The sequence below is a fragment of the Neovison vison genome, chromosome 4 (assembly GCF_020171115.1).
Source record: "Neovison vison isolate M4711 chromosome 4, ASM_NN_V1, whole genome shotgun sequence".
Classification (NCBI taxonomy): Eukaryota; Metazoa; Chordata; class Mammalia; order Carnivora; family Mustelidae; genus Neogale; species Neogale vison.
The window spans coordinates 165,328,660-165,353,957 of NC_058094.1; the positions used below are offsets into that span (position 1 = coordinate 165,328,660).

Genomic DNA, 25,298 nt, shown 5'->3' on the forward strand with positions numbered 1-25,298 from the left:
AGGCTATCCCGTGACACACTTATCATCCCAGGCTATCCCGTGACACACTTTCTTGCCCTCTCTGTCTATATATTGTAGCCCAGCTAAAAGTTTTATAAATGTAACAAAGGATGGCCAGGCCCGAGTTTGCAACCTTAAACTTTGATCTGGGCCCTTTTTTATTCAAGGTGTTTTCTTCCTCAGTATACTAAGTGGCAATTCACTGTTGCTGTCTGTCTGCTTCAGTCTGGGGCCAGTGAACAGGTTAGGACTTCCTCCCTTAGCCTGGTGGTATCTAGGTTTACCTGAATTCTTAAAGGGACCACTTATCTTTTTCTTAAGTGAACATTTTAAATATGACACAGTGTATTGCAGCCCTTGGGACGGTAATTTTATACATTTATGCCGTATGACCAAACAACAAGTGTGACATCTTCAGTAAAACCAACCAGGTTCTTCAGCATTTTGAAATCAAACTCCTTGTCTTGATTAAGTTATCAGATCGCGCCCCCTATCATATCTGCTGTGTGTGGCTTTGCTTCTGATTGTGATCTGTGATTTGCAGGGGATTCATTTTTTTTTTTTTTAAGATTTTATTTATTTATTTGACAGAGAGAGATTACAAGTAGGCAGAGAGGCAGGTAGAGAGAGAAGGAGGAGGAAGCAGGCTCCCTGCTGAGCAGAGAGCCCGATGCGGGACTCGATCCCAGGACCCCGAGATCATGACCTGAGCCGAAGGCAGCGGCTTAACCCACTGAGCCACCCAGGCGCCCCGATTTTTTTTTTTTTTTAAATATCAACTTTTCTTCAAATAATGTTGATGTGTTTTCAGAAATATTCTCTTCAAATGTCTGGGTAACACAAGAGTGTGTTTAATATTTGACTGCCATTAAAAGTAATACTAATGACATACTTAAAAAAAAAATGAAAGGAGTTGTGGGTGGAGTGGAGGCAAAACTGTGGTAAGGAAGTTTGGTTTTGTCATCGCTGGCCACCTTTTCAGAGTGCTCCATACAAATTTCTATTCCTTAAGTGATTGGGCACGCCCATAATTTTTAGGTTTTGGCTCATTTCTACAGCCAGTTTTTGTGACTGACTTTTGCTCCGTTGAAATCCCTTCTAGGAAGATGTAAATGACGCAAGGGTGGGGATAGGATTGCGCCAGTTTACGTTGAAACTTATATTTCATATACTGTGCTCATTTCTGCTAGAGATTTTCTTTGCAGTTTTCTACTACACTAACCCCCCCCTTTTTTTTAAACCAATCGAAGAACTCAGGTTCAAGTGCAAGAGAAGCTTACGCACCTAATATCTCTGATTGGACCAACCGATGCTATGTTTGAAATACCCTTTTGATTTCATGGGATCACTTGTTTTTCTATGTTGAAAACTGACTGAGCAGAACTCTTGACACCAACCAGTAACTTCACAAGTTTATTCTGTTGGTTGGAAAGTAAATGACACTCCCAATGGTGAGTGATATGATGTCCATATCTCTCCCCACAAGGCTGCATTATTAGTGATAGGTCGATGCCATCATTTTACCCACAACAGGCAGCACGTTTGAGTCTGTGTCTCAGGATACCAGATAACCTAGGAGAGTGAGCCTACTCTTTTCTCTTTACAAAGTTTGGCTTCAAGCCATACACACTGAAAATCCTTTTTGTGTCAGCGCTGTTTGTTTTCATAGAGCCTATAGAAGCTGTTGTCCATGGAGGCTCAGAGCGGCCCTTTACGAAGCTTTCTTTCCCCAGCATTTTGGGATCCAGAGTCAGGAATGTGAGCCGAATGTACTCTCACAGTATATAAATTTACTCTGATTTAGGATAGATAGTAACAAAAATCCTTTGAAGAAGATTTGTACAGCGTAATGCAACAGTGTACAAAATTAATCTGGGGGGGGGTCCTTTTGTGTTTCTCATCTTCCAGTCCAAAAGTAAGAATGCCTAGGTTTAAAGCATTGAAGCTCATAGTGTTAAAGCTGAATGGATGTTTTTGGTTGCTTTAAGATCTTCCAGAAAAATTATTACCCCTAGCTACAAAGTAACAATACTCAGACCTAAAGACATCCATGGACTCCTAGGACAAGTTAATTAAGAGCGGGCCAGTAAGACTGATCAGTGGGTCTGACCTCATTTGGATTTGCTGATATTCCTACTTTCCTGAGTAAATGTGTTTTCACTGTTCATGTGCCCCTAAGCTTTTTCTTTTCTTTTCTTTCTTTCTTTCTTTCTTTTTTTTTTTTAATATATAATGTATTACTTGTTTCAGGGGTACAGGTCTGTGAATCATCAGTCTTACACAATTCACAGCACTCATCATAGCACACACCTCCTCGATGTCCATCACCCAGCCACCCTATCCCTCCCCCCGCAACCCTCAGTTTGTTTCCTGAGATTAAGAGTCTCTTATGGTTTGTCTCCCTCCACAGCCCGTAAGCTTTTAAAGAAGTAAGCGAGATTTTAGCTGTGCGATTTTAACAGCAGTCAGAAAATTAAAATCTAACATGATGTCTACCTAAAAGTTGTATATCAATATGTATTAAAGTTAAGATCCACACTAATATAAAAAGTAGATTTTTTTTCATATTTTAACATTCGTTTATAATTCCTTTTTAATAAGCCCTTGGTAAGTGTGTATATAGAACTTTCTTCTCCACCCCTCTCACCACACCCACCTCAGTCAAATCAGCAGATGTCTATCAAGTAAGAGTTCACCTCATTGTTAGAATGATGCCATTGTGTTCGTTGTAGTCCATCCTTAGTGAATCTGGGTGTGATAATTTGGGGGTTACTAATCTAAGATAGTCTTGGTGTCATTTTAATTTGTTTTTCTTTCATCCCTAGTCAGCTTGAACCTTTTCCCATTTTTGTTTGCTAACTTCATTCCTCCCTCCATGGCTTAGCTGTTCCTCTTGGCTCATTTTCTCATGGGGTTATAACAATTGTCTTCAGAATTCTGACCTGACAGCAGTGGGCTCCTGGACAGGACATGTCTTCAGCAATTAGTACTTTTGCTTTTTGTCTCTTCTTCCTTTCTTCATTACAGTGGAAAACGGGGAGTAAAATGGATAGTACGGGAAACTGTGGAAGGGAAAACTAATCAGAACTGGAAGAGACCCCAATGTAAAGTGTATTAAGCTGAGTTGGATAACTCAAGTTTTGATAAGTAATGAGAAGCAGCATGAGATTATGTAATGATTTGGCATTGTCAGCGGATTTGGACTCCAACAGCAGGCCTGCCATTCTTACGTAAATAAAATAAAGCCTACCTCACAACACTGCCAAGAGCACTAAATGAGATGACACGCGAGGGCCTCTCCTGTCCTTTCTCCTTTGGGAGGGTACAGGCAACAACAGCCCGGTGACCAGGGCAGGAAGGTGGATGGAATCAGCACTAAGGATGAAACCTTGATCTTGCCGGAACTCCACCCCGTTCTTCCCCGCCGTTAGCATTTAACATGTTTTCTCATTCAGTCTTCATAGCAGCCTTATTATGTCTCATTATTCCCATTTTTCTGATGAGGAAATTGAGGCTCTGAGAAGTTAAGTACCTTGCCCAAGGTCATGGATTTGGTAAAGGATTTGAGCCGAGTTCTGTCAGATTCCAGAGCCATTCCCTTGCCACAGTGCCAGGCCACCTTGTATAATGAGTGTGTGACTAAAGAATGAAAAGGAGTTAATGGACTGGTCATTCCACTGTTCTTTCCACTACTTCACTTGGTGAATGACTAATAAGCAAACACTCCCAGAGGGTATTTGCATTTTAAAAGAGGAGCTCATTAACCCTAATGAATCTCTAATTTGTGGAATATGTGGGGGAGATATTTCTGATCACTGGGGCTTTCTCCTGTGTCTTCAAGGTGCTGGCTCCCCTGTTCTCCTCCATGGATTATCACCTGTTCTGGAATCAGAATTATGTGTAGAATGCAGTCACATACTGCTAGTTTGTCCCAAATGCCATTGAGTGAATTGACAGGGAGTTGTGAAACGATCGCCAAAAGAAAATAAGTGTAGATTAGCACTGTGGAAAATGAATGTTTGAAAGCTGAATAACAAATGGGACAATTTTGAGGGTCTTCTGAAGAATCAAGTAAGAATGATATATTTTATAATCAATTTTTAACTTCAGAAATATTCTATCAGCATTTCTCACAGCGTGTTCATAGACCTCTGGAAGATGTTTAATGAATACCAGGTGAATAAAACGCTCCATAGTCAAATATATTGTGAAAAGGGGTTTTAAAGTTTTTCCTTCCTCCCTTCCTTTATTTCCTTAGAGAGGACAGGGAGGGGCAGAAGGAGAGAGAGAGAGAGTGAGAGAGAGAAAATCCCAAGCAGGTTCTACACCCACCATGGAACCCAATGCGGGGCTCGATCTTACCACCCTGAGATCATGGCCTGAGCTAAAATCAAGAGTCTTATGCTTAAGCAGCTGACCCACCCACCCAGGCACCCCTAAGGTTTCTTTACTGAAGAATTTCTCAGAGCCTTTCACATGTTTAAGTGAATTGGAAATCAACTGGAAGGAAACACATTCTGAAGATTTTTCTCATACTTTTGACCATAGACATATTTTTTTCCACGTGAACCCCTCAAGACTAGTGTTTTGTAGACCGCATTCTAAGATATTCAGTTCTATGTAATTCTTCTTTAGTGAAAGGAAATAAAACCGTTTTCTGTATTCACAGCTCTTCATATTTAGGTGGGCTCCAGACCTGTCCATATCAGCCCATTCCCAGTCCAGTTAGACCCTAGGGCCTTCCAATAGTAACACCCCTCTTCTCCAGATAAGATTTAATCAATTAGGGGGAAAAAAACCCAACCAAATAGAGACCAGATTCTCATTTTTACTGCCTATTAAGCAGTAAAGAATGTGGCTTCCATCAAGGACCAAATGGCTTTCTGAATCCCAGAATTAGATTGAGCTTCCTCTAGTTACAGAATGCTGGGCTGGGGCAGGTTGTTCAGGGTGGGAGAAGGTCCCTATGGAGGGTTAGAGCAGACAGAGCCATGTGCTGTCTATGGTCCTCCCATTCTCAAGAGAAGGGGAAGAAGTAGGGGTGAAACCACATGTGCAAGGCCCCCTAAATTACAAAGCCATGGATTAGGGAACAGAGAGAGGCCTGGGGTAATGTTAGTAGAACTTCTCCACACTGAAGGAGGCCTAAGGAGTGAGGGCATTCCCTTACCCCCTCTCCTGCCAAAAAGTCTCCTCTGGGTAACCCGAATAGGCATTGGAGTTCCTTTCCCATCACTGAGGATTTCTCTCCTTTTCTCTATCTCTTATACTGAGTGTTCATCTTCACCACTATTCCTCTCTGCCCTTGACCCAATTCACCCAATAGATTAGGATCATAAGGATACCCTAATGACCACCCCTTGCTTATTTCCTCAAATAACTCAAATATAATTCAGCCTTTTATCCTAGAAAAGACAGAATACATAGAGTCTCTAAAATAGGGATCAGAAGGGGCACCTGACTGGCTTAGTCAGTAGAGCATGCAACTCTTGATCTCAGAGTCATGAGTTTGAGCCCCACACTGGGCATAGTGATTATTTAGTAAAAAAAATAAATAAGTAAAAATAAAATAAACAAATAGGAATCTGGAAACTACAGCCTGAAACATGTTTTTGAAAATAAATGTTACTGGAACACAGCCACATTCATTGTTTTATGTATTGTTTGTTACTGTTCTCAGCCACAAAGGCAGAATTGAGAATTTTGTGACAGAAACTGAAGGGCCCATGAAGTCTAAAATATTAGCTATCTAGCACTATATTAAAAAAATTTACCAATCTTTAATCTAAAATATAGAGGACTTTTGCTTCAGCTCTTTACATTCCAAAAGAGCTTCCTTAGTCTGTATATGTAGCCTTTATCATTTACTCTAAATAAAAACTTCATTTTAAACCAAGAAAATTGCATGGTTGTAATGTAATGGGTTTGTTGCCTTTTGTGAAGTTGTTTCTAGCCTTACAAACTTCTGGAAGAGTATGAAGGGGTCTTCCTTCCCATCTTTTCTTTGAAAGATGGGAAGGAAGGACAGAGGCTTGCTCTGGTCAGAAGTATTTGGCATCATCAGTGGAAAGGGAAGAGAACAGATAATCTGTGGGGTTTATGGAAGAAAAGAGGAGTCCAGAGAACTTGTAGGTGCTGAGAGGGTTGGACCAATCCAAGATCCGGCATTCAGAGCTCCCTTTTGGATCCTTGGGCCCTTCTCTTCACCGTTCTCTAATTCAGACTTGATTCCACCACCTTAGCCCACATCTACTGGAACCTTCCACCAGACCAGAGAGTCCCAGAGATGTCAGAAGACTAGGTTGTGCTCCCACTGTGACTGCCTTCTACCTGGAAGACTTGGGGCAAGTCACTGAGTGTCTCTGCCCCTGGGGGTTCTATTCTTCTTTTTAAACAGCTGATTCACGAATGAGAATTTTTAATCTGTCCAGTATACAAAATCAGAGTTAATGATCATTTTGAGAACTAAAGTACCTTATTTCACTTTTGTCACATGTGCTGAATTGTTGAAGTACCTACCTTTTGTGTGGATTATAAAAAATTGGAGAAAGTAACTAATGTTTCTCAAGATAAAAAAATTCTTCGGTGGGAAGGAAAAAAACCTTCAAAAATTATATTTGATTGTGACCTGTTATTTTCTGTTTGTGATTTATGCAGTTTTCATTTTGTGCCTTTGTTTATAGAGAATAATCTCGCAGATGGCATTTTTCCTTGTAATCAGTTATTGTCCTATCTGAGTCATCGCCAGACATGGCATTTCAGTAAATAGTGACTCTACAATCGCTTCCAGGCAGATGTGTTGTGTGATGTCAGGAACACCAGCTGATAACCTTTTCTGGTTATTCAAGCAATAGGGAGAAATGGAGAAAGCTTCATACAGACACACAGCTTGAAGTCAGAAAATGGCAAAGTAAGCGCTGACTTGGTGTTGAACGATTTTAGCCAAGTACAGTGTTTGTGAGGCTATGGGATAGAGCAATAATCACTTGAGAAGATAAAACTCTTGAGTAAATGACCTTGTATTGTGATGCGAGCATTGGGCATGAGTCGTTAAAGGCACTCTGACCTCAGGGTATAGAGACTTGCATTACCTGGGCTCCTTTGGCTGCTCTGGCCTCAGGCTGTTAGCCAACCCAACCAAACTCCCTGGGTGTCGGTTTTGCCAGCTGTAAGCTGGGGGTGATGATCTTGTCCCTCACTTTAAGAGAGAAGAGAGAGTTCTGAAAAGCGGGCTCTCTATGCCAATAAATGGTCAGTTTTAATGAGCACTTCCAAAATCAGTCAAAATAGTTTGACATGCTAGGTTACAGGAGTAGTTTTGTGTAAATTTTTCACTTGAACAGTTATTAACTTTATTATCCTATAGACCTAACCTAAGAGTTCCTGATGCTGTTGCCTTGGTTTGATTTTTTTTTTCATTATAAATAATCATTAACTGCTTTTAAAATGTAAGAAGTCATGCCACGATCATGGATCCCAAGAATAAATACACCTTAGTGGTACTTAATATAGTTGCCTTTTAAGTTTAACAAATATGTTTTAGAAGGACATCAACTGTATGCTCAAATGCAGCTTTTATGACATACCATTTAATAAGTTCACTTATTTATTCAGCTAGTATTTATTGAACACCTATTATGTGGTAGGTCTTGCCCAACGATAAGAATGTTGTACGTAGCTGAGAACAGAGCTTATATATAAGCCAGAAAATGCAGAAAATGATTGATGTGCTTGCATTGTATTTTTTAAAAATTTTTTAAAGATTTATATATTTATTTTAGAGAGAGCAGGGGAGGGTCAGAGGAAGAGGGGGAGAGAGTATCTTAAGCAGGAGCCACACCGGCCAGGAACCTGACACAGGGCTCAGTCTCATAACCCTGAGATCATGCCCCAAGCCAAAAAAGCACGAGTCAGACCCTTAACCAACTGAGCCACCAAGGCATCCCATAATTCTAAATGATTTTAGAATTTAACAGGTTTATTTAATTCCTTAAAATTTCAATGAGACCCTTCCTTGATTATGTCCAATGGTATGCTAAACTTCTGTGTTTCATTAAAAAAAAAAGTTAAACTCAGCCAGGACTTGCATACTTTGTTATCTCCAATCAGGACTTAGGGCCTTCCTTATTAACAAATTCCTACTCTTTGGTGTTGGCCAAGTCATCATCCATGAATTTTGTAATCTTCCCTGTTGTGGACATTCCTGAGCTGGCTTAATTTTACAGGAAGTGTAGTTTACAAATTACTAAATCAACCTCTGATTGTTTCTTTACCTACCATGTGTTAATCACAGATCATTAGTGATAGTTAATAAATTAAAATGGGCCATTAATTAATTAAATTATGCTTAAACTTACCTATGTTTGTGCCTGTCCTATGTCCTTGGAACCAGCGTGGTTACCAACTTCATTTAGTGATATAACCCACCCAGGCATCAGTCTTAGGAGTCAAAGTATTAACCAAAGGCTAATTTATGAATTTGTTCATTGTTCTCCCCTCTGTAAAGATTGTTTGACATTTGGTTAACTATTACATGCAAATATACATATCTACTCTGAGGCAAATCTACAGACCTACAACTAAACACTTATAATGAGTAAGCCTTGTTAAAAAAAAAACTAATTTGGAGGAGAGTTATTCATATTATAAAGACTTTTAAATTGAAAATAATTTTCCTTGTCTTCCTTAAATCCTAAGCTTTCCTAGTTTACTTGAAATATGATTCGATTTACAAAATAAGAATTTTTTCAGAGTAAACCTCTATTAAAGCATCTGGGTTGAGGTGGTGTGTGTATGTGTGTGTGTGTATGTACATATGATTCCTGGAACCTGTATAAAATGATCATTCTTAGAAATTAACTTACTTTGTAATAAAGAAAATAGTAGTTGCTTCCATAATGTGAAACATACAGGAACAAAAGATATTTTAAATAAACAGAAGACAATTTGGCCTCAAGGATATGGTAAAGGTTTTGTTGTGTTTTTGTTTTTTGCTTCACAGGAGATACAACAGGTGAGCAAAGAAAGGCAGCAGAAGGTAAAACTTCAGAGGCCGAAGGCAGCCAACCTTTGGAGGTAAGTGAAACTTAGTAAGTCTTTTTGGGGTGAAGCTAATAAGTCAGTATGCTTATATATTCATCTTAGTATAAATAGTAACTTCCACTCTTGCTTATGTAGACAGATGCCTAAGACCAAGAAAGCAGGTGATCTGCTGGAAGTCAGGCGGCAGTAGAGGGAGTGGTTTCGCCAGGGCTAAGCTTTTCCTAATGCTGGAAATGGAAACTTCCAGTTGAAAAAAGAGGAAAAGAGCACTTAAGTTAAAACGTTTGAACTATTTTTGAGTGGCCATTTTCTAATACATTGGAGTAAATAGATAATATATGAAGCTATAGAAAAGGGTTTGAAAATAACCTATTCAGAACTGTATTCCTGTTTCCAGCATCAAAGTATACTCCTTGACATTATTTGGTAGAAGGACTAGAACATTTGTTCTTTTCCACGTGAGAAATGATTTCTTTCTTGTGGGTGCTTCAAAATGTAATTCACAGGGGCACCTGGGTGGCTCAGTGGGTTAAAGCCTCTGCCTTCGGCTCAGGTCGTGATCCCGGGGTCCTGGGATCGAGCCCTGCATCAGGCTTTCTGCTCAGCAGGGAGCCTACTTCCACCTCTCTTTCTGCCTGCCTCTCTGCCTACTTGCGATCTCTGTCAAATAAATAAATAAAATCTTAAAAATATATATATTAAAAAATTTTTTTTAAAAATGTAATTCACATACTTCCACATACTATATAGAAACATACTAACATCATTTAATCACTAAAACAATCATTTTTAAGATTTGGGGGGGAACATTAATTATTAGGTGATACAAGAGATACCCATGAATTTTGGAACTTTCTCCATGGTGACACACCCCTACTTGTATTCGTCTTGTAGCACAGAGAGGGTACCGCTGCATACAACTAGAGAGAGGTCAGGGACCTGTCCTATTTTGTTTATCACTGGAGCCCTAAAGCCTAGCGCAGAATAGGCTGTTGAAAAGTTTGTTAAATGAATGGATGAATACAGTCATGATCAGTCGAGATGAATCTTATCCCGTCTCATAGTTTTAAGTTCTGGGAAGAGGCTAAGGACTCCCCAAGTACATCTCCATGAGACCTCTCCCCTGACCTCTGGACTGTACCCAACTGCCCACATGCCATTTCACAGACAAGCTTCCAGGCAGTTCAGCCATTACATAACAGAAGAAGACTGGTTGATTCCCAGCGCCAAAGCCCTGAAGGTTCTCTCTGCTCAGGTTTCCACACCTTCTCTGTAACAGCACCACACCTTCTATAGAGTTGTTTAGAATCAAATTGTATATAATTGTTTACCCTCAGGTGTCCCGACTCCTCTCTTCCTCACATTCCACACAGAGCCCATCCCTAAGCCCTGTCCGGTTCCTCTATATCTGGAATCTGCCCCCATCTCCGCACCGGCACTGGTAGAACCCTAGACTAAGTCACCATCCTCAGCCCTGTCCTTCTCCCTTAAATCCATTCTCCACACAGGAGAAGACCGAAATATGAATGAGATCACATCATTCCTTGGCTGAAAACCTGCCTGTTGCCCACAGTAACTAGAATAAATGCTCTCCCGTCTCCTTTCTCTCCACACCCCGAGGCCTAACTCCACCTCCCGTTCTGTCCCTTGGTCACGTTAAGCTCCTTCCCACCTCAGCCTTTGCATTTGCTCTCCCTTTGTCACCGGAGGGTCATTCAGGTCTTCTTTCAAATGTCACTTTTCATGGCTGCCTCAGCTAAAGTGTCTCTTCCCCTGGTCACTGTCACATAAACCTGTTTTATTTCTTCCATCAAGTTTATTCTCAGATTACTCATTTGTTTACTATCTGCCTCCATGACTAGAACAAAAACAGGCTCTCTGGGCCTAGAAAAGTGTCTGGTATGTGGGAGGTGCTCAATAAATACGTGTTAGTGATAATCAGGATTTCCTGTAATGTCACCATCCGTCTGCCAAGTTAAAGGCCTCAGCATGTCATTTGGACTCCTTCTCCTCAATCTTTTTATCAAGTCTATCAAGTCTTATTGATTCTACCTCACAAATATCTTCCAAGTCTGGTTCTCATTCTCCAGTGAGGTCTTCATCTGCTCACGAGACTGCTTTTAGATGAGCAGTTTCTTTCCCAGATCCTTTTCTGAAAACCAGCAGCAGGTTTTGTGATGTCAGCCCCCCAAATACCTTGAAACCTGCAGCATAAACCTTAAAACCAAAATGCTATCCAAACGGCACCTCCTTTGTGAACTCTTCCCTGTGCTCCCAGCCAGAGATAGCCCCAGTGTCCTTGTACTACTTGTGTTGTCTTTATGACTTCACCAAAGTGTGAGTTCCTGGAAGGTGGAGCCTACAGCTTCATGAACTAGCTTCAGCCACTAATATCCTGTCAGATGCATGTGGTGTGATAGAGATGCCCTGTCAATAATTCTGGGATGGATAAATGAACAGATAAGCAGTCTTCTACAAATGCGGTCTTGGGAGTCTCTTCATTTAATCCTATTTTTATTTTATTTTATTTTTTATTAACATATAATGTATTATTAGCCCCAGGGGTACAGGTCTGTGAATCATCAGGCTTACACACTTCACAGCACTCACCATAGCACATACCCTCACCGATGTCCATAACCCAACCACCCTCTCCCTACTCCCCTACCCCCAGCAACCCCCAGTTTGTTTTGTGAAATTAAGAGTCTCTTATGGTTTCTCTCCCTCCCAATCCCATCTTGTTTCATTTTTTTCCTTCCGTACCCCCCAAGCCCCCAACATTGCCTCTCAAATTCTTCATATCAGGGAGATCATATGATATTGTCTTTCTCTAATTGACTTATTTCGCTCAGCATAATACCCTCTAGTTTCATCCACGTCATTGCAAAAGGCACGATTTCATTTCTTTTGATGGTTGCATAGTATTCCATTGTATATATATACCACATCTTTATCCATTCATCTGTTGACGGACATCTAGGTTCTTTCCACAGTTTGGCTATTGTGGACGTTGCTGCTGTAAACGTTCGGGTGCACATGCCCCTTCAGATCACTACATTTGTATCTTTAGGGTAAATACCCAGTAGTGTGCTAATCCTATTTTTCCCCGTCCACTATAAACACGTAGTTCTCACCCCTTTACCGCTATGAAAAGAAAAAGCTTTCTTATTTCTTAGGGGGTACCCATAAAAATCTATTAATTTACATTATTTTTGATACTCCTACTACATTACCAAGGAAAAGTGTAATGATTTCAGTTAGTTTAGAAAAAAAAAAAGATAGCTGTGCCTGGGTGGCTTAGTCAGTTAAACATCAGCCTTCTGCTCAGGTCATGATCCCAGGGTCCTGGGATTGAGCCCTGCACCAGGCTCCCTGCTTACTGGAGCCTGCTTCTCCCACTCCTGCTGCTTCTGCTCTCTCTCTGTCAAATAAATCAGTAAATTTTTTTTTTAAAAGATAGATGTCTGATTAAGAAAGTGTAAATACTGTACCGAGCAGGAAAGATTCCCACTGTTTTTTTAGTGGCTGTACTAGAAATGTTGAAATATTATTTATAATGAGAATATGCTTGGTAAATTAGCTATAGAAGCAGAAATTTGCAATCTATTCATGGAAAAATTAGAAAGTACCACAAATCACTGTAATATAAAATGGAATAAATAAGTTCCTTAAACTCCGTAACTACAAAGATAAGTGAGATTTCAGTGAAGGAAGAGGTGTCATTAGGGAGGGAGAGTGTAGAGAGGCCTCAGGCAATAGGTGAGCTTCAGACCATGAAAGAATTTGTCTCAGCATTTACACAATTAATTCCTGTATGATAAATCCCTGTGAAGTTCCGTAATGAAATCCCTCAATAAGAACATTTAAAAAAAAAAAAAAAACTTGGGGGGAAAAAAGAACATTTTAGAAATACGGGGCAAATCATGGTATGAACTGACTTTCCACACAGGAATCTGAATGATAGATGATAAAGGGTTAAGAAACGAATGTGGCTCAGCCTATGCCACACTGCAGTTTTGATGGTCGTTAAAATATTTTAAGTAGCCTGTGATATTTTTCCTTACACTTCATAGCCCAAGTATACTTAAAACATGTGTTCCCTCTCCAAATAGAGCTCTCACCCGACATCATGGAAATTCTAGCATCTAGACAGAATATAATGTGCAAAAAAGAGAACTGGTTTGGACATCAAATAAGTTCATTTTTACAGAGGGTGGATTATGAGATATCTTTACAGGTTTACACAGATGACTATGAAAGGCAGCGTATTTATTTGTATTACGTTATCAGTGGGACTTTTTACCTTGTGAACTGAAAGTAATATGGCATTCATTTCAGAAAAACATAATTTCTCAGTGTACTTGTCTTCTTTAGTCCCCCTCCCTAAATATTTTAGGGTTACTCTCAGGGATGACTTTGAATGGTTGCCACTGTTTCTACCTTGGTGTTCCCTCTGTATGATCCCAGAGCATCCTCACCTCAAATAGGATAACTTAAGGAAATACTGAACCATCTAATCATCAAATGTGGTTACTCTCACATTGTGTTTCAGTCAGTTTAAAGAGTAGTTTTTAACTACTAACGAGTAGTTTTAACTGGTAGTTTTTAAAAGAAAAGAATTCATCATGTTTTCGGTACGTAGAGCATGAGCCCCTCTAAGCCTATGTTTGGCCTTACTGAAATGAAAGTCATTAGACTCTAGTTCTTGGGGAAAGCGTTATAATTTGGAACTAATTTGGAGGATTATCCATCTCCTTCTGTTCTTTCTTTTTTTCTTGTTGCCTTTCCGGGTGAATTTTGGTCATGAGTCATAATGATGTTGCCGCTACTTACTGCCTTCTGCCAGTCTAGGAGCCTGTTACTTACAGCTCAGGGGAGTAAACCCACAGATTCATAGGGGCCCCACTTTGAGTTTTTGCCATTATAACTCCTCTTTTGAGGGAAATAAACATTACAAGTAAGCAGGTAATTAGTCATTATTTTCAAATCATCAGTCATGGCAAGTGTTTTGTATTGTGAAAACTGGAACCATATTAGCGGCTAATTTACTGGTGGGCCTATTCTTTTTTGGTTTTGTAGGTATATTTCAAGAGCTATGAATATGTAAATTTCAGGTTCTTTAATTATATCCAATTTTGGTGGCTATTAGTAGATTTTAGTAGATACTTATAGGTTAAGTGTGTATTGAATTTAAATTTATTTGTACTACAAAAATTATTTTTAAATTTGCATTTAGTTTCTGTTTCCAAGACTGAGGAATATGTTTATTTAGTTCACTTACTGGCCTAAAGATAACAAAACACAAAAACAAGCCAATAAAAATCTCCCCACAAAACCACAATTCTATTTATATATTTGTCTTGAGTGACAACTAATTCACATATGCATATGGAGACACATATAAAATAATAACTAACAGATGGTATAGCTGCAAAGTAGGATTTATAAAGATTATTATCAGCTGGTGGTATTGAGATACTACTGTGGTTATGCTGACAGAAGACACAAAAATTATTTATAATAATAAACTGTGACACTAATATCCCCCCAACTTCTGTTAACCAAAGTAGCTTATTGCATATTTAATATAAATTTCTTAATGACGACCCAAACAAACATACAGCCAATTTGTGCTAGGAAATTTAATAGACAGTAATTGCCAGACAGTAATTGAGGTAGCAACAACAAAATGCTTGCTAAAAATTGTTAAGTGCAGAATACTAGAATCCCTGGAATGTGAAGTAAATATTTGGGGGATTTTGTTCAGCTCATTTCAGGTATATTTCTCAATGTAGTATACTGGGGTTTTTTTTAACTCACGTATTTGAAAATAGATGAGTTACCTGTGGAATTCACATTTCAGTAATTTAGGAAACAAAAGATTTTTTTGTTTGTTTCTTTTGAAAGACATGGAATGCACATATTCATGAAACATGTCCACTTTTCTTCTAATGTGTTTTTGCACTTCCCTTAAGTCTTTTAACAGAGTGGAGGAGCCTTCAGACTCTGTAGGGATTAATTTCCTTGTGTTTATTTCAGATAGTCATTAAAATGGATGAAAATATCCTTGAGCTTTGTGAATTCCATACAATAAAGTCTTTGATTACCATTTCTTAAAAGGGGAATAAGATGATCTCAATAAAGACTGGGTTCTGCGTAGAAAAGAATCGGGGTTCTGTGGTGCAGCGAAAAGGGAACTAGAGGGAGTGATTTTCAAGAAGAGTTTTAAGAATGGCGAACATTCCTCTACCGGGTGTCAGGATTTCGGCTTTAGGAATTTTCTAGTATAACATAGCATCTAAGTTTATTTATTTAAAGTATTGGTGTTATAAAGACGATTATGAAACTTGTTTATTCTCACAAGATAGTCATAGTCCCAATACAGCTATAATGGGTATTGATATTGAAGGCCGTTTAAATTGGTACAACCATTTTTGGAAAGCATTTTGGCAGTAAATATCAAGAGCCATAAAGACGTTAATATATTTTGACAGTAATTCCACTTCTAGGATTCTATTCTAAGAAAATAATCTTTTCAGTCCCCAAGAAGTTCTACATGCAAAGAAAAAAAAAAAAAAAAGATGGCAGTTCATTCAAGGGACTATTTTTCCATTTTCCTAAATGCAATTTATGATTAGTTTTCAATCAAATATGAGAACTCTTGGTTTCATAATTTTAGTTAAAAATATGAGGTCCAAATTGTATATACCATATTGTTGCTCTGTAAAAACTGTGCAGAAAAAGATGATGGGGTCCATAAAAGCAGTAAGGGTAGTTACCTTTGGGATGAGAGCTGTGTGGGTTAACTCATTCTTTCCAGTGTTCTTATTTTCCAATTTGTCTGTAATGAGTGTATCTTATATTTTAAATGTTAGTGAGGTCAGTGATGAGGAAATGATGTATTCACTCAAGGGCAGATTTTGTTTAATAGAAGAACTATTTCCTATGGCAGTAAAAACAATGGAGCGGATTATTGAGGGTGACCCTTAGGAGATATGTTGGGATGTTTCTGCCTTGGCTCATTTAGGTTTAAGATCCCTTAATGAGTTGATCACAGAGCACCACATCTGATCACGATTTGTCAAAACATCTGTCCTCTCACCCAGGGGCCTTTCCAGCAGGGAGAAGAGTGAGGTGACTTGGAGGTTATTCTTCACATCTCATTGGAAATCACACGGCCCAAACTTTTCTCATTGATCAACCTGTCAATGTCATTGGATCAGCTATAAAGTCATATTTCCCCCACAAAATATGTTGTGGGCTTTCAGTTTAAATGTGTATTGGTCTAAAAGCCTTGCTTTTTTTCTTTATACTATGATGTTGAGACACTTAGTTGAACTTAATTAATTTCTCCCTTTATAATAATTAGTTGATGAGAATGTAATTTTATCAAATGAGTGTAAGGATCTTTGTTGTTTGTTTCCCCTAATATAAAACCTTTTCAAATTTCCGATTTACTGGGAAATGAAGCACCGTTGGATTATGTCATTTAAATGGTAGATTTAATTCTTTAATGTATTTATCCTCCTTATACAAGATACCTTTTGAGAAGAAGATTTTATAGAATGCATTTCTCCCTTACTTTCATTTGAATTATTGCACAATATAGTAGGAAGTACATTTTGGGGGACTCCCCTGCTCGCCGAATGTATCATCTCGGACCAGTTGCCAAGGTTCTCTTCAAGTTCAGTTCTCAGTCAGTGAGATAGGTGTAGGTGGGTTAGATGCGGGATCTGAGATTTTTTTTTTCTTGCCAAAAAGTCCTGGCTCTTGACCTCTTTGGAAAGTGAATTGAGATTGTGCCACCAAATGCCAACCTTTATATCACTACCGTGATGGTGATGAGGAGGCAGTGATGGACGGTAAGGTGAGAATCTGCTGTGTATTGAAGACTTTAGGCATTGATTAGTCAAGCTTTTATGCTTGTTAAAAAGGAGTGGTCCAGCAGCCATTGCTGGTAAATTGTCAGACTGCAGAAACTACTTCCAATATCCTTGTTCTTGCTTATAACGTCTGTCTTGGGCCACTGGTAAAGAACAATTAAAACACTTTACTATTTCTGCAGATCTGTAAACATTTGACATTTATATTTGACAGTCAAACTTGCCTAGGTCGTTGATTACCCAAAACACTGGCAAGATGAATTAATTGGAGGCTTGCTTATCAGAGTTTGTAAAGACCTTCTCTGTAACTTCAGTTTTGTATGTTTTTGTTACCACTCCATCTTTGTTCTAATTTCATTTTCACTGGAAAAACTTATAATTGAAAGGTCATAATTCCAGTGTTTACCGGTTTCTACTGGGGTTTACTAGCACACTGAAACATAATGTTCATTCATCCTAGTCAGTAAGGCCAAACTATGTGAGGTGTAGGAGAGCTGCCCCTGTTTCCATCCAAAATGCACATATGGTGTGGGGAAGCCAGTAATGTGAGTTTTACGCAATGTTTCTGCTCATGTACACAGTCTGTTGCTCAGAACCAATTATTCCTTGCCAGAAACCCGCTAACCTGCTGCTTTTGTAGCTCTGCTTGATGAAGCTAGGTAGCTTAAATTGACCACAATGATATTTATTTAACTTCAGCAATCTTAGTTTGTTAAAGTTATACAACTTTAACCACCTGCCTCATCTGCTGATTTATTGCAGTTGATTGCAATTAGAATCCGAGAACTGGAACCTTGTTACCGCATTGCTGGAGCTGCATTAGAGCCAATGTGTGTTTATGATATATGTGTAGGCGGAGGAGTCCAAATGTGGAAATACTAGCTTTTTGCTTAGCAAATCTAGTTTTCAATCTCCAAATTAGAGAATATTATTTTTAAAAGTAAACTGGATCTTCTGTTTATATTTTGGTAGTCATTTTGTTGTCATTTTTCCAGTTATCCCACTTTTATAGTTTTAAAAACCACAAAATCAGCAGGGTGAGAGGTCCATGTTGGGAGAACAACTGTTCTCTATTTCCCATAGCCATCTTTTTTCTAATCCCCTGTTTTTTAATTAGTAGCAAATGGTCCTTATTTTTTTCCTCCTTTGGTTCATGTTACAGTCGTAACTTCTTGTGACTACGTACAGAGTTTAAATTAAAGCACAGCCACATTTATGTTGTCTTCACACAACTAGAGTTTGTTTTTTTTTGAGAGACGGTTCATCTGACTCTTGTAATGGAAAAGTAGCATGCAGATAGGTATTTGGTCTCATTGGCAGTTTCTGAATATTCCACTTTGTACCTTACTGAGGATTCTTGTTGTGACGCTGCTTATGAGGGTAAGAATACATAAAAAACAATTACACTGTAGTGAAGCTCAGCTAAATTCATGTTGATTTTTGCATTGCTTTCCAGATCTGGCAGGCACTGTTCCCTACATGTGTCTTTTTCTTTTTAATGAATCTTTGTGTTCCTCTACCCTGTTCAATAATTAACATTAATTTCCACCCATTCAAGGACTGTTTAATGTCCACTTTGGGGATGTCATAGCCTTAGGAACATGCCTTTCACACATTGCCTTTTAAATTAGTTAAGAAATCATTATGGGTGTGAATTCATAAATCATCTCTACCGCCCATTATATAATAGAGAGTATATGTACTAGAACCTCCTAATGTAAAAGCCAAAAGCCCTAATTTTTTTTTAAAGTAATAGCAACCCATATTTTCTCTGCCTTTTTATGCCACTTGGAGAAGGAGAAAAGACGGGCATATACTCTACCTGAGAGCACAGTGATAGTAGACTGAGGTATCATTTACATAGTAATAAAAAGTCCATAAAAACTTTCTCAGAACTTCTGAACCGAGAAGTGTGTGAACTGTTGCATAATCCTGCTTCTTTTTTTTTAAATTTACTATGTTAGTCACCATAAAAATACATCATTAGTTTTTGATGCAGTGTTCCAAGATCCGTTGTTTATGTACAATACCCAGTGCTCCCTGCAATCTGTGCCCTCCTTAATACCCACCACGAGGCTCACCCATCCCCCCATCCTCCTCCCTTCTAAAACGCTCAGTTTGTTTCTGAGTCCACAGTCTCTCATGGTTCATCTCCCCCTCCGATTTCCCCCAATTCACTTTTCCTTTCCTTCTCCTGAAGTCCTCCATGTTGCATAATCCTACTTTGTAAGCTGGTTTTGGTTGGAGACTAATTGCCAGAACATGCTATTTGTTCACCTAGGTGTTTGGGGATTCGTTACTAGATCCAGCCGGTCCCACCAGAGTGTGTTTCTATCTCCTTGGCTTAGTCCTGCACAGATTGCCTGCCCTGAATGGTTTTTCAGCTTGACTGAGTAACCCTGTGAGAAACTGTTGTGTGGAATACACTCTGACATTTATTCAGAGGGAATTACTAAGACATTGTCTACTACATGACACAGTCTTCCCCATGTCAAATCCCACTCAGGTCTTCTGGTTTCTTATTGCCTTTGTATGAATTGAAAATAGTTCATTTCTCCTGAGGTGTTAGTATTCCCTTTATCTCAGGGCCATCGTGAATTCTGTACCTCATCATTTTTTCTGTTTTCCTTTGGCAGGAGGAGGCTCAGATCTAGATGTACAGCTCAGTTTTAGTAATTATTTAGCATCCTGTAGAATATGTATTTGCATACTTCATTTTCCTCTTTTCTTTGCTCCTATATTTTTCCTGTACATGATTTTTAAATTTATTGTGACTCTTGTTAGCTGCTTCAGATTCAGTGTAGACACGAAAGGGTTACAATTCGTACACATTTGTACACATATATTTATGTAGTACTTATATAAAGTAAGTCTCTATTTCATGTGTGCTTTTTATTTTACTAGGTTATAAGAGATACATACAAAGTAGGTTATAAGATATATATGTGTATATGTATACACTCACATATGCAATTTTGATTTTCTTTCATTCCTCCTTTTTTAAAAAAAAAATGTGATAAAATTATACATGAGTTTTTTTTTCTGTAAGAATCTGTGGACACAGGGCACCTTACTTAACACCTCTCCCATGTCTCAGGCTCACACCCTGATCTCCAGTCAGTATGATTTCTTCAGGGTTGCTGTTGACTGGAGGACGGGGTAAAAGGAACCTCATTTCCAGATTATCAACTTTGTCCACCTGCTTTCAGGCAGTGTTCCTTAGGCTCCTGTAACTTGCGCGGCTTGCTCCATCAGCCACTCTTTAGCTTCTTTCTACACACACTTTTTTTTTAATGCTCTTAGACGGCTTACTAGTTGGATTTTTAGATATAAGTATGGAAGATGTAGGAAAAATGACTGCCTGATTTGGAGACACTATCTTGAGAGTCATGATTTCTCACAGTGATGAATCCACCAACCCCTGCAGGAGCACAGAGTGTGGCCAGAGCGTGAATGCCATCACCAGACAGACTTGGAGCTCGGGTCCTGGCTTTCCCATGTATCAGCAGGGTGCTTTTGATCATAATTAGCATCTTAGATCCTCGGGTCCCCTTGCCGTAAAATGTGAACGGAAGTACTTAGCTTGCAGGGTGACTATAAGACTTAAAGAGTCAATATGTAATTTTTATTTGAATGTCTATATACACAATGTCTGACATATACTGGACACTCAATAAATGTTTGTTTCTTTTTCAGTTGGAAGAAAATCATGGTTAATGCCTTGAAAATCATACTAAAGTAGGGTTGAAGGGATTAAGTCAGGAATTGTGCTCAGATGAAAGTTTTAAACACCTGAAAGGCAACAGCTTAAATTAGGGCTTTCTTTGTCCCATGTTGAAAAAATGTCTTGGAAGGTGATGGAAGCATTGTTTCAGGAACACACCTTTGTCAAGACTGATGTCCTATGTATCTTGATCTTTTCCTCATAGTTTGCAAGGTGGCCACTGTAGCTCTAACCATCATACCCAGTTTTCCAGGAAGTTGAAAAAAGGAAGGAAAGTGAAGGGAGAATGAAAGTACCTGTGACCAGAAACGTTTCAAAACCTCTCTAGCAGAGATCTATTGGCCCTAATGTATCACATGGCTACCCCTAGCAGCAATGGAGCTTGGGAACTGTTTTTCACTTGGTACTTTGCTACACCCGGCAAAATCAGCATTCATTAATGAAGAGGAAAGGAAAGCTGAATATTGGATGGACTGCAAAATTCTCTGACACAGTTATGATTCTATTTTGCCTTTTAGAAGCTTCCTTTTTCTAACAGCAGTGTGGATGAGTGTGGGAAGTAGAGAGAAATACCCATTGGTGATAACTAGACTCTCTTTGGAGGCAGGAGGTCTTTGAGTAGTCAAAGGGGATGGGAAATAGAGAAGGATATTTCCTTTATTCTTATCTTTTGAATCTATGACAAGTTGGGCATGGTGCTAATAGGAGTTTTACATATATCATCTCACCAATTTTTACAGATGAGGTAGGCTATACTATCTATTTTATTGAGGAAGCAACCAAGTCTTAAGAATATCCATTTCCCAAGGTCACACACACCAGAAGTAAGACTCACACCTGACGAAACACAAAATCTTTGCATTGCATCATATGACATTCCTGTAGAACTCCCGGCTATTGTTCTTAGCTTTTATTTTTCTATATGCCTTGTACTAGTGGGGTTCGTAATAACTATATTTTGACCTCATTATTTGTGTACAGAATTAAATGGAGCATCACATAAAGGATTGCTGCTGTTGGTTGCTGAAGGTTGTATAGAGGAGGCTGGGAGAGGCGCAGGTGGTGCTTCCCCCTCTCATCACCACCTCTCAGAGGTGGGGCCAGCTGCCTCGGTATTTCTGTGTCTAGTCAGCAGCACCTAGGGACATTCTTTAGGACAAAGGGAATGTGGCAAAGCAGCAGTGACCAATCTCAGGAAGCCAGAATCCAAAATTGAAAGCTGACAGAATGATGTGGCATGGAGACTGGTATCTTCTCGAGTCAGAAGCCAGGGAATTATCCTTGACTTCTTCCTCTTTCGCCACTCTCAACCCCGCTGGTCACCCTGTCACTTTGCTTCCACCTCACTTACCTGCCCTTTCCGCTCCCTCTCCACTCAAGCCTAATTACCGCTCATGTTGACTGTTGTGAAGAGTTTCTGAAATGGCCTTCTGGTCCTCAGTCATACCATCATTCAGTCCATTTGTCCACAGATATGACCATGGAGCTGCCTTACCTGATGATGTTAGAGGCTCTTCAGCTGCTTCCAAGATAAAATCCAGTAACTTTGAGGGGCATGGCTGTTCCTTCATGATCTGGCCTTGCCCTGTATAAACATCCAGGTCATTCTTTGTCAACATACGGAGTTTATAAAACCATGCTGAGAACATACTCTCTTCCTCAGAGTTTATATGTGCAATTCTCTCCTTTTTCTGGAGAGCTTTATCTTTTTTTTTTTTTTTTAAGAATTTATTTATTTATTTGACAGAGAGAGATCACAAGTAGACAGAAAGGCAGGCAGAGAGTGAAAGAGAGGGGAGCAGTCTCCCCGCTGAGCAGAGAGCCCGATGCGGGACTCGATCCCAGGACCCCGAGATCATGACCCGAGCTGAAGGCAGCGGCTTAACCCACTGAGCCACCCAGGAGAGCTTTATCTTTTACCCCTTGTGTTCCCATGGAAAACCCCTATTCATCCTCAGACCCCGGCTCAGGTATCTTTCATTTTTGATGCCATCTTTGTCTCCCTTCGGCAAGGTCCTCTCTTCTGCTTTCTCAATCCCTTTACATCCCCATGTTCTAGCTCCTCGTATCATGACCAAAACCATCATGAACTAGGGAATCCTGGTTGATTTAGCACTGTGTTCTTACTGCCTACCACTGTGCCTGGCATAGGTCAGCCACTCAGTAAAAGCTTAATGCTGATTGTGTGCAGGAGTGAACATTTAGTTTGGACCTAAGACAGAATAACTTGTTATCCAGTTTGTTATTCTAGCCCTGAAACACCATAACTCTGGGCACGTTCCTTATTCTTTTAAGGCTGGGTTAACGGGAGTATTATCTGTAAAATCACTCCATCTCCCTGCATTGAACTGTTCTCACAAAGTTCTTCCATGGTTTCTGTTGGTTTTTCAGGTTATCTTTATTTATTATTATTATTATTTTTTAAAGATTTTATTTATTTATTTGACAGAGAGAGATTACAAGTAGGCAGAGAGGCAGGCAGAGAGAGAGAGGAGGAAGCAGGCTCCCTGCTGAGCAGAGAGCCCGATGCGGGACTCGATCCCAGGACCCTGAGATCATGACCTGAGCCGAAGGCAGCGGCTTAACCCACTGAGCCACCCAGGCGCCCTATTTATTATTATTTTTAAAAGATTTTATTTTTAAGTAATCTCTACACCCAATACGGGCCTCAAACTCACAACCCCGAGATCAAGAGTTGCGTGCTGTTCTGACTGAGCCAGCCAGGCACTGCATCAAGTTATCTTTAATCAATCCCATTAGGCCAGGTCAGTGATGATTCTGATTTCCAAATCCTAAAGGAGCTTAGCTCTATCATGTATTAGGCCTTTACTCAAAACTCAGTTGTGTATTCAGTCTATTTCCTCTATATTGACTGTTGTAGGCACCCATTTGTGACGGAAAACACATTTTAAATTAGATTTTTAAATGCTTCACGACATTTTTCCTCTTATTTTTTAGTGATTCCTAAGTGTATCTTTTATTTAAAATTTTTAATTTGAGTCCAGTTGACAAAAACAACACTGCATTTGTTTCCGAGTGATTGGACAAGTCTGTACATTACACTGTGGTCCCCATGAGTTACTCCCCACCTGTCACCACACAACACGATTATAGCACCACTGTCTGTATTCCCTGTGTTGTACCTCCTATTCCCGTGTGGCTCCTAAATATCTCTCTGTATGTGTTTTGTCCCTGTAGCTATTTCGTGTAAGACTTTCTTGCACAAAAATTAAGTTGGCAAAATAAGTACCTGATAAGCATCTACAGTTTTTCTCCAAACCATATTATTGCTACTTCTTAAATTCTTCATTCCATTCAATAGTTGCTTAGACTGCGCTGTATCTGACAAGGTATAGGTAACTACTGGAAGAATAGAAGATTCTTGAAAGCTATGGTTTTCACTGTCTTACTTAATGCTGAAATCCCAGAGTCTAAAAATAATATTTATGGGCGCCTGGGTGGCTCAGTGGGTTAAGCCGCTGCCTTTGGCTCAGGTCATGATCTCAGGGTCCTGGGATCGAGTCCCGCATCGGGCTCTCTGCTCAGCAGGGAGCCTGCTTCTCTCTCTCTCTCTCTCTCTCTCTCTCTCTCTCTGCCTGCCTCTCCATCTACTTGTGATCTCTCTCTGTCAAATAAATAAATAAAATCTTTTTAAAAAAATAATAATATTTATATAAAATCCGTGTCAAATAGCTGTTGAAGGAAGTAAATAAGGAAGCAGTATAGCAGCATTTTAGTTACCCAGGGGCTGGGCAGCTATTGTTACAGTGAACTGGCAAGTCCAACTCAATGTACATCATACATTCGTACATCGTACCTACAAACACCCTGCAGAAATCACACTTGTGCAAAAGGGCCGCTGAAGCAGATCAAAGAGATGTGTTCCATTTTCAATTGGATAAATCTCCATGGGTGGACATGTTTTGTTTTGTTTTTTTAAACCTCTACTTCATGCCTACTGACACTAAAAACCAAAACCAGTATTCTGTGCTTTCAGCCTACTTGTAGTTTTGCTCTGAAAGAAAAATGGATCCAGATTCTAGCATAAGTTATAGTCACCAAAAGATCTGAATAACTTCACACTGTTATCTTTATCACTGCCGAAGTGAAACCTGATTAGCCAGCTTAATAAATTATAATTCCCTAGCTTCTTATCAAAGAGCATTTTTAAACTCTCAGACCATTTCATTTATTTCAATAAGTATTTCTTGAACACCTGTTTTGGCCAAGGCTCTATTAACCATTGTTCTTCACATCTGAAAATCTCTGGGTTATTACTCTGCTGAATATTTGTGGTTTAAAAAAAACTGTGTTACATTCTATAAGCTCATGCAAGATCATGCAAGACAGTTGACCATAACTGAAACCCAGGATTGGAAGCTGTAACTGTCTTTCAGAGATAATCGTCACTCAAGCAAATTTTAGGGCATCACAAAGTTAACCATCAATTAACCAAATGAATCAGTTAACCACTGCTTTCCTTAACCAAGTTAAGTGTCAGGGAGTGTTACTGATGCAGAAAGGTGGTGCCACAGGAGAGTATGAGATCTGAAAATGATATATTAGGAGAAGTAAAAGGTTAAATTGTATATAAATTAAGGATAAAAGCATACTCTGAGAATGTTTACTTTTTCTGATACATTCTTCTC

General features: G+C 39.3%; 1 protein-coding gene across 2 annotated transcripts in view; it reads left to right on the plus strand.

Annotated features, from left to right (window-relative positions):
- Positions 1-25,298, plus strand: part of UMAD1 (UBAP1-MVB12-associated (UMA) domain containing 1) — a 222,084-nt gene that overhangs the window by 138,411 nt on the left and 58,375 nt on the right. For both annotated transcript variants that reach the window (XM_044246098.1, XM_044246097.1), the window contains exon 3: positions 9,002-9,075. In XM_044246098.1, the coding sequence (XP_044102033.1) occupies positions 9,002-9,075 (74 nt within the window). The remainder of the gene's footprint in view (positions 1-9,001; positions 9,076-25,298) is intronic.